Source organism: Hydra vulgaris, chromosome 11 (genome assembly GCF_038396675.1).
Source record: "Hydra vulgaris chromosome 11, alternate assembly HydraT2T_AEP".
NCBI classification, from domain to species: Eukaryota; Metazoa; Cnidaria; class Hydrozoa; order Anthoathecata; family Hydridae; genus Hydra; species Hydra vulgaris.
The window spans coordinates 26532614-26543416 of NC_088930.1; the positions used below are offsets into that span (position 1 = coordinate 26532614).

The 10803-nt window shown below is 28.2% G+C and overlaps 1 protein-coding gene across 2 annotated transcripts in view; it reads left to right on the plus strand.

Moving 5' to 3' along the window:
- The window catches only part of LOC101238178 (ciliogenesis-associated TTC17-interacting protein), a 45176-nt gene extending 38095 nt beyond the window's left edge, over positions 1-7081 (plus strand). Inside the window, exon 12 of one of the 2 annotated variants that reach the window (XM_065810607.1) lies at positions 6576-7081. In XM_065810607.1, the coding sequence (XP_065666679.1) occupies positions 6576-6764 (189 nt within the window). In that variant the 3' untranslated portion in view covers positions 6765-7081. Of the gene's footprint in view, positions 1-6558 lie in introns of both variants that reach the window. The other variant, XM_065810608.1, reaches the window with a different exon arrangement.
- The last annotated feature ends 3722 nt before the right edge of the window (positions 7082-10803 follow it).

Below are 10803 nucleotides of genomic sequence, written 5' to 3' on the forward strand. Positions count from 1 at the left end.
ATATAAAAGACATTTTTTGGCAAAACGAAAAAGAAAATTGCCTTCCTAAAGCCCAGAGAAAATACCATATTAAAGTGTTAAAGTCATCCTCGAAAATTTTTTCTTTAGTCCTGTATTTATCTTACCTATGTCAATGATCTTCCTGACAATCTTAGATCTAAAGTAGTTCTATTTGCAGATGGCTTGACTTTATACTCCTTTGTTGAAAAAAAAGTCTTCACTTTTCCATTGCTTAGAACAGGCAACCAATCTTGTATCTGGTTTCTCTTTTGTAAGGTCATAGGGTTGTAATTGTGAGTTTTAACTCTAACAAAACTCAGGCATTTACTGCAAACAACCATCGCAATACTGTTGACATTCTTATATTGATAAAAAGCAACCCTCTTACTGAATTTTCTACTATACATTTTCTTGGATTATCGTTCACTCCTGACCTCTCATGGACCATATACAATCCATTGCAAAGTTAGCATCTCCTAAGGTTGCTTCTTTTTATCCTGCTTGCCATTTACTTACTCATTCCATTCTCTACCTCTACATATCTCTTATTCGTTCTTGTATGGAATACTGTTTTCATAGTTAGGCTGGTCTTCTAATAATGTTCTTCCTCTTGCAGACTAGGTCCAAAAACATATTATTAATTTAGTTTGACCTGCTCTATCTGCTATGCTTGAACCTCTCATTGTAATAAAGTTGCATCTCTTTCTCTTTTCTACAAGTACCGGTTGCTCAAAAAAACTATTATCTCTAGTTCCTTTAACAAAAACTCATACTTGCTTAATTTGTCATTCACCAACTTAATTAGTGGTTGCTTGTTGACTTGTTGGGAGTTAGGCTGTTTATTGATACCCAGGCACACAGGTATCTGCCAGTTGGTTGCTGCCAACTGGCAGATACAATAAGTTCAAAGTTCTTATCAAAGTTCTTATTAGGGGTCTTCCATAATAATCCTCTTCCATAATAAACTATCCCTGTACGCATTCCATGCATACTGGGGTAGTTTAAAGATATCAAGTATGTAAATTGTTATACTTCTCATTCTCTATCTCTCTCCTTAAACTTGATTTCTTTTTTTTATTAACACTAGCATTGAATTACATGAGTTAAAAAAATCAATATTATATTATGTAACATAGTAATATAGTAGGAGGGGGGGGGGTCATTTTGTAATAAATAATGTGTACATAGAAGTAGGAAAATATAGTTGTTTTAAAGTTGATTCAAAGTAATCTAAGTTTCAGTTAAGCCAATTATATTTTGAAATGTTTTTAGTTTTTTCTTAAAAAAGTATAGATCTTGTTCAAAAAAAACTTATTTTAAAAGAAATTTTTTAATAAAAAGTTTTATTCTAAAGAACTAGAATGTTATAATAAAATGGCGTTCATCAATTTGTAACTAATAAACATTTTGTAAAAATATTTTTTTATTTCTACCTAATGCCTTTTAAAATAATTACAATAAAAACATATTTAAAATTTAGATTAAAAGAAAAAGAACAACTCTAAATAAATGATATGATTGAATGAAAAGGTTTTATTGACTGTTTACATTTACAATTTTTTTTAAAAAAAGATTTTTCTTATAGGGTACCCGATTACCCACCAGATCATTTAATGGGTACCCAGTCAGGCATTTTCATGATTTTTGACAGCCCATGTTCGGAGTGAGTTAGTTTTTTTAAAAATTTCTTGAAAAAGTTGGTACTACAATTTTTAGCATTGGTAGTAAAAAATTCATCACAAAAGTTATAAATTTTAACTTTGATTAAGAATTAAAAAATTGTTTCTATTTGTATCTTTTCCATATTTTGATATTTTTTAGTCTATAGTGTCTACTAACTACCCTGAGAGGTGTGGCTGCAATCATCCACGATCTTGAGTGCTAAATTTTAAAATTTTAAAAAATTGATGTTTTTTTAAACAATTAAAAAAACTTTTAAATAAAAACAATTTTTTTAAATTTATTACTAAAAGTAAAAAAAAAACTATTTTAAGGCATGAAAGACTAAAGTAAATTTGTTTTCGTGTTGTTATTGAAAGGAAAAAAGTTATTTCAATTTTATGTGTTTCTGGTTTTAATATACATAATTAATTTAAGAAAAAATAATTCTTAAGTGTATTTTTAATGTCCCACTAATCGACCAAAAACCACATGAATTTCTAAATGATGTTAAAAAGTTTCTTTTTACATTGTAAGTTTATTGTTGTGAACTAGATAATGGAGGACATCAATTTAAAACAAATTGTGCAATATTTTCAGGTTTTAAAAATGCTTTTGATAATGTAAATTGTGGGTTTAGATACATTATTACTAGGATTCAAGGTCAGAGAAGACAAAATAATTTTATTAAGAAAGAGATTAAAACTAACTCTTGCAAAATATGTTACACTATGTCATGCATCGTATCGAAAAAAAGAAATATTTGATAGTAGAAATCAGGTTTGGCTTAATTCAGTTTTTGAAACAATTGATTTAGTTGAATCACCAGGTAATCAAGAAGGTTTAATAAAGGAATAAGCAAAAGGAGGTAGACGAACAATAGAGTTTCATGAATCGTTCTCACACCAAAAGACAATTGATAGCAAATATATCATTTGATTCAAAAATGGAATCCGTTAAAAAAATATTGTTAGTGGTACAAATAACAGTATTTAATAAACGTGAATTTAGTCAAATTACTTAGTGTCGTTACAAAGAGACACCATGAATCATTATTGCTTTACACTCAACTAACCACATTGCAAGAGAAAATAATGTCTGAAGAAGCTTTCGCATACTCTTGGATAACAAACTCTCTAAAAGTGTTTATGAAAATACTCATAAATAAGCACCATGCAGATTTCCATCTTATCGAGTAATTTCCGAAATAAAAAACTAGTGCTCACCTTAAAAACATCCATTGAAGTTACTGAAACTAATACTGAAAATACTGAAAGTACTGAAAGGCCAAAGTTAAATTACATGATCTTATGGATTACACATTCAAGAGGCTTGTGAAACTAAAAGAAAAGAAAATTTTAAAACATTTGGATGATTAAAAAAAGACTGATAAATTAATACTAATTAGTACTAATTAATACTAATTAGAACATCATAACATAAAATTATATAACATAACATAAAATTAATACTAATTAGAACATCACAACATAAAATTAATACTAATTAGAACATCAAGTCACTCAAAATACAATCAACGTTTTAATAATTCCAATCAAAATAACCTTCAAGATCTATTAGTTACAGCAACTTTGACCTTTCACCTCCTTGACCAAATGTCTTTGACCTTTGACCTTTCACCAACCAACTTTGACCTTTGACCTCTCACCTCTTTGACTATAATTACAATCAGATTCAAACAATATTTTATGGATCAAAATAATGTCTCAGAGTATTAGATTCTGTAGACCAATTATGCTGGAGTATATAAAGGAAAATAAAGAAGTGGTATTAAAAATAAAAGAGGAAATCAAAAAAGAAGTTCTTAATTTATATCCTGTTCAGCGTGGATAATAAGAAATCAAAGGTGAGCGGTCAAACTGACCGGCTAATACGTAAAATTGACGGTCAATTGTTTTTTTTGGGGGGTCAAAATTTTAAACTTTGTAAATAAAAAAATAACTTGATACTTTAAAATGAACAAACTCGTATTCCTTTTTTATTTGTAATCTATTTTTTTTTTTTTAAAAAAAAACATTTTTATATTATATCAAAATAATTTCAACTGAATACTTAATCAAGTATCGTTTTATGTAATACTACTATAATAATTGCCTAAGTTATAAAAAACAATATTCTTTTTTCTGGAGTCTTGACTAATTGAAATCTAAAAAATTTATTTTCATCACAGAGGGGCATGGTGTGCGACTCTTAGTCGATAATTTGTAAGTTTTGTTGACTAAGGATAAATTAAACTAAAAATAAAAAATAAAGGCATTTTTTCATTGCAATTGGCAGCAAAAGGTTATTAGAAAAATAAATAAAATGATATAAAGAAAAAATAAATAAAATGTGGGAATAAAAAAATGTTCTTTGTTAATATTATATTATTATTAAAACAATAATAAAATAAGAACTTCAATCATTTATGAAAAAAGCAGTTATGGATTTCACCACCAATAAAATGAAATTACTCTTGATAAGTGAAGCAAAAAAAATTAATAGTTTACGTCATTTATAATACTCACTAACAAAGCGATTTAAAGTAGCGTACAATCGATAAAGTTATTTTAGAAGCTTTTTTCAAAGATTTACATTTTATGAAATTTTTGGATATGCATTTTCAAAGACATCCTGATAATTTGTCAAACGTTATATAACTCTTTTTTTTTCAACTGGTCAACCTTGACCGGGTATAATCCGTTTTTAGAGGTTAAATTAGCAATTTCAGTTGTTTCGGGTGGTCAGTGACCATTGAGCGCCCATTATTTAATAATGGGCGCTCAATGAAAAAAATAATAAATACTGCAATGATACACATACGAAATTGTTAGAAACATATGATTGGTTCAAGGTTTCAGCTTCCATTCGCAAAGTATTAGCAAATGCTAAGGAAATTATTAATTCATCAGTTCCACTTGGTTTAGTAGGAGAGGAAGCAGTTTAATCTTGACACAGAATTTATAAATTTGATGTAAACATCATGCAAGGAAAAAATGTAGAGAAACAAATTTATTTGACATTTTCATTCCAGGTATACATATTTCTGATCCCTTAATTAACTTAAAGATTGAAAAGTTAGAAAATATTGTGCCTACCCGAAAAAGTTAAAAGTTTGTTAGCAGTTTATAGCAATGATAAAGAAAATACATCTGATATAGAATCAGATGAAATTAATGACTTAAATGAATTATATGCAAGTGTTGACAACGTTGACGAAAATGATATAAATGTTGAAGAATAAAATTCTAAACTGTATAATCTGTATATAATATGTATAACTTAATATTTGTTTGCCTACTATGTAAGTTGATTAAATATATAAAAAATATTTTTTTTAATATTTAAAAAAAATTGCAGTGGTTTAGTTCAAATCATTGGAGTTTGGAAACAAGAATATCCCAAAAGTTTATTTATTAGTTGTTTTTTTTATTATTAGTTTTATTATTATTTATTATTAGTTGAGAATTCGACAGACTTTAATTCTCATTTAATAATCTGTTCAAAAGATATAACTGTAGTAACTGTAATCAAGTTTTCACTCTCCCCAAATGAAAATGAAAGGAGGGGGTTGTAAACTTCACATGATCATAACTTTCAGAGAATAAAAGATTATTTGATGAAAGTTAAAACCTGTCAATGAATTTATATTAAGTATAAGATAGCAGCAAGTATCTTTTTTTGGACTCATTGCCCTCTTATTTGAGAGAGGCTAACTTTTTGGGGTATTTTTGATCCTGGGCTTTCAGTCACCGCAATTTTTTTGCAAAACATTATATTTTGACTTAAGCATGAATATAACAAGTTTGGAGCATTGTCCAAAAGTATTACATATAAAAAATCCAACCGGTGCCCCAAGCGCTCAAGTGGAATCCCCCCACCCCGGAGTTCTTGCTGCTATTATACTGAAGGTCTTCGGGCTCAAAAATTGACTGTTCTTCCAACCTAAAAGTCATAATTTTTTCCTATTAGTAGTCCATAAACTTATTTATATTTTTAGGACTCCTGGATACCAAAAACTAGGACAAAGTAATCTTTTTGTGACTTATCCCTGATAAGTATAACAAATAATTATTGTTATTTGAAGATATAAGTATAACAAATGATTGTTGTTATTTGTAGATATATGTATATCAAATGGTTGAAAATAACTCTGTAATAATGGTTTAACAAATATTCATCAGCTACTGTGAGTCGTAAGTGGTCACCATTTACATTCACACTTTGATGCTTGTATTACGCAATAAGTAGTGGCTTTTTATCAAAACTGGAGTATGTTATTGCTTCATCAGCAAATAAAGTCACTTTAGAGGAAAGATTGTCAAAAAGATCACCAATATACATTAGAAACAATGTGGGGCCTAAGGATGTAACTTTGTGGCTCTTTATAGGTCACCAGAAATCAAGAAAAATGTCGTTGACGTTTCCATATAATGCACAGTATAGCATTTAGGTTGTTACTCTACAAATCGGAACTGTAGAGTGAATATTAAATTTAAAAAAATCTAATCTCTCCTTAAAATATTAAAATCTGTTAATTGTATAAAATATTAAGATTTGTTAATTATAGACTCATTATCTAATAGAAAAATTAAAGCGGTTTTAAAGATTTTTAAAAATAGGACTCTTGTCATTAAGTAGCAAAACAAAATACAAAATTATTTTTTATGTAGAATTAAATTAAACTAAAAAAACAAGTTATAAAATTGATTTTACTTCGAGAGGATTGTATGTCTCTTTGAGTCCAGCTGTTAACGCTTATCGATATTCTTAACGCGTGTTGTTCATGGTTATTGGTATTGTATCCACCTGTGCACCCGTGATTATATTAGTGTATTTGTTTTTTTTAAAGTTACTTATTTGATTTTATTTATTTTTATTATAATTCACTTTTTACAGATTTTACTCGATTGTAGGAGGAACTCGTCAGCATCCATCAAGCCTATATTAACGGCAAACCCGAAATACGAGCTTTGTTGAGTGACTTCTGTCAATTTGTATTATTACGTAAACCCGATGATGTTTACTCATTTGCGGCTGAATATTTCAGAGGATTTTTGACAAAAAATAATGTTAAAGATGTCGAAATGACTAAACTGTTATAAAAAGTAGAAAATATAATTTGCGCTGGTTGCAATTTTTACGAATTTTTTATTAAAGCATTTTTAAAAGGTTATATAGCTAATGATTATTTTTTTCGATGATTTTTTTAATCTTAAGAATACCTTAAATTTTTTTCATAATTTGATTCCGAAGGTTTGTTTGTGTTTTAAGGTTAAGAAATAATATCATTCAATCATTTATTATGGTTATTTGTAGTATATGAACATATAAAATTATTGTTATTAAATCGTTTTTGCATTGTATATAATCTGTTAATTATTTGTTGATATATTTTGTTCAAAGATATTTGATATATATAGTAACATGCCATATTATTAGACAAAAAACAGACAAAACACCACTAAAAACCTTTGCTCCTCGCATAATCTTTTTCTCTTTTATTATATTTTACAACGTTGCCTAAGCTGCTATTTCATAAATGGCTACATTGCTCATTTCTTTTATTATTATTCTTACCATATTGTCAGTTTTGAATATTGTCAGTTTGAATAGGACGTTGCGTAGCAACGGCTGTGTGAAGTGTCTCTTTCTACAAACAAAATTATTGAAAAACCTCGTTATGAAGATTATTTTGTGACCAACATTGTACATATTATTTATCACAAAGGTGCGTACATTTTAATACTCACATTTTTTGAATAAAAGTGTATAAAAAAATTTTTTTTATGGATAAGTGTGCAATCTTACTGTGTTCTTTTTTTTAGTATACATTTCTTTTTGAATTCTTTTTTTTAGTATACAATTCTTTTTGAATTCTTTTTTTTAGTATACAATTCTTTTTGAATGGTTTTTTTTTTATTTATTCTTTTTTCGGTAGGGTATGTGATATTTTCTCCATGAAAACTAAATGAAATTCGTGAATTATTAAAAATACAAGCATGTCACAATAGCTGAGATACTCGATATTTCTCAAAACATGGTGAAGAGAGTGAAGCAAAAACTTGATTTTGACATCTTTACAACCTGCTAGCGGCGCTTGTGGCAGGTTATTATACAAATATCCCTAATTTTTCTGTCAAGCTGGGTGTGTACCTTGGACAGAAAAATTAAGGATATTTTTCTACAACAAAGAAAGCACCCTGTCAACTTATTGACCAAGATTGTCAATGAACAGGGAATCGATATTTCCCAACATATCGTCCATAGATGTTATAAAGAATCTGTTTTAACCAGGTGGTAAATTTTCAAAACTTTCCGATAAATTTGCCGGAAAATTTCCCGGGATATTATACCTTTGCAATACTAATGTCTAATAAAGAAGTTGCCCAAAAGTATGGTGTCCCAAATAACAGAATATCAACCTGGGTTAAAAATAAAAACAAATTACTAACCTCGCTAGAAAAAAATGGCACAATATCTAAACGGAAGAAACTCGTAGCGGTGATTACAAAAAAATGTAAGGCTACAACTCACGTGGTCTGTTGCAAAAAGGAGTCATAATTAAATTTTTCAAGCGTATGATTAAAATTTAATTATTCTGTTCCTATTTTTAGGAACGGCATCAGCTTTAAAATAATCTCAAGCGAAAGTGCTGCTGTGACAAACGATATGACTGTTTCATGGAATGAAACTACACCTCCAACGTTGCTTTTGAATTAAAAACTTGAAAACATTTTTAATCCCAATGAGTTTGGACTATTTTATCAGTTCCTACCAACCAAAACGTACCATTTATCATAAAAAAAATGTTTCGGGGGGAAAAAATAGTAAAGTCAGACTAACAGACTTCAGGCTTCAGGGAGTGCCACGGGAGAAAAACTACCTATTTTTGTTTTTGGAAAATAAAAAACATAGCATATAAAGCAGCTTAAAAGTTGGATGACCGGAGACTTTTTTACAGAATGGGTAGAGAAGCTTGACTCATCTTTTTGTGCTCAGGTTAACTGTTTTGTCAATCCACACATTGAAGGGCTAAGCAGCATCAACTTGATATTTCTTTCCCCTAACAACACATCTGTCCTTCACCCCATAAATCAAGGCGTTATACAATGTCTTAAAGCTAAATGGATCAAGGCGTAATACGATGTCTTAAAGCTAAATCACTATCGTCACAATATTGTGCGTTTGCGTATCAAGACTGTCAATAATAATGAACCCCTGTAGAAAATTTATATACTTCAAGCAATGAAAGATCTTATTTCTTAATGGAATGCTGTTTCAAAAGAGACTGTCAGCAATTGCTTTCAAAAATCCGGCATCAGCAAAACAAACAAGAGTATTGCAGAAGCTGATGATGATCATCCGTTTAAATCTTTGACAGAAAAGTTTGACTCATTGCGAGTTAAATCCAAGTGCCGTCAAAGAAGATCTCTCAGCTGAATCTTACCTTAATTTAGATTGCGATGTAGTAACCACTGGTTCACATGCTACTGATGCTGAAATTATTGCCCAGATTTTAGACCCTAACTTTAAAAACAACAATGATGAAGCTAAAGGTGTTGGTAGACGTTGACGAATATATGGACTTTGAAGCCCCTCCACGCTCACCTGTTGTTAAATTTGAACAGATTTTTTCTGAAAACTGTAGTATTTGTTCTTAATAATTTTTTTCAGAAAAATAAACTTGTTTTTTAATGAAAGTAGGGCGATTTTACTTATATTTAACCCCTTTCTTAATATCTGATATCTCGAACTTTTTCCCCGGTCCATTTAGTGTTTGAGATATCGAGGGTTGACTACATTATAAAATAAAATAAAAACATGGTAAATAATATATAATAAATAAATATAAAAATTACAAAATTTAAATTGAATTAACAACTTAATAAATAAGCAGTAAATAATTGAATAATTATTTAATTATTAAAAATTCAATATTGTTTTATAATTACAAATTTTTTAAGTAATTAAAAGTAGATTAGTATATTTTGAAAAAATGAGTTTTTTGATAATAAATTTAAAAGAAACAAAATTAGATTCTTGAGAAAAACCTATAGTTGTATTTAGAACTATATTATTCGATAGGTCCGCGAAAAGATTTTTATTTAAGTAAAAGAACTTGTTTGAGAAAATGGTTGTCTAGTTAAATTTTTTTTTTGAAATATTTTAATTTCGATCTCTTTGCAAATACATGTTATAAAAAGAAACAGGAGATGAGTGGCTCTTACATTTATACATAAAAAAAAGTTCATTATATATGTTTATCATAAAAGTTCATTATCATTATAATATATATTTATTTATTTTTAAATTTAATACACTTTAATATTTCATATTAAAGAAACTATTGATAATATTAAAATTAACAGAAAAAAATTTCTTGGAGTATATCTTGATGAAAACCTATCTTGATATAATCAACTGTATCATCTTAAAAAAAATCTTACACAAACTAACAGTATGTTTTCTCTAATTCATTACTATGTTCCTATCCAAACTCTTCGAATAATTTATTCTTCTTTATTCTCTTTTCACCTTTGCTATGGTTGTATTGTTAGGGGTCAAAAAAGTAACTTTTTACTTAACGTTATTGCTAGTTTACAACGCGCTTCTAATAGAATAATGACGTTTTCACCAATGAGATCTGATATCCAAAAAAAAATTTCTGAACTAAAAATCCTAAAACTCCATGATCTTGTAAAGTTTTACAATTGTCTTTTTGTGCTTGACTTTCTTCAAAATAAACTTCCAAACTCTTTTTTAAATTTTTTTTATTAAAACAAATGAAATTCACAATCACCACGCCAGAAATACAGAAAATAGTAAGCTATACTCTTCTTTTTTCAACACAATTAAATATGGTAAGTTTTCCATAAAACAACAATGTATTTCCCAATGGAACTAGTGTATTCCTGCATTAATAAAAAAGTTTAAAAAAAAAATCCCTTGTTACAGATTATTTACTACTAAACAGAATTTAATTTAAAAATATATTGTTGGAATGTATTTCTTTATAATTTCTCTCTGTACTTAAGTTGCCTTTGATATATAATTTCTTTAACGAACGAGTGGTTTGATTTTTGCTTCATTTATTATTTATCTATATTATATTTATTTATTATTGTGTTATTATTGTTACAT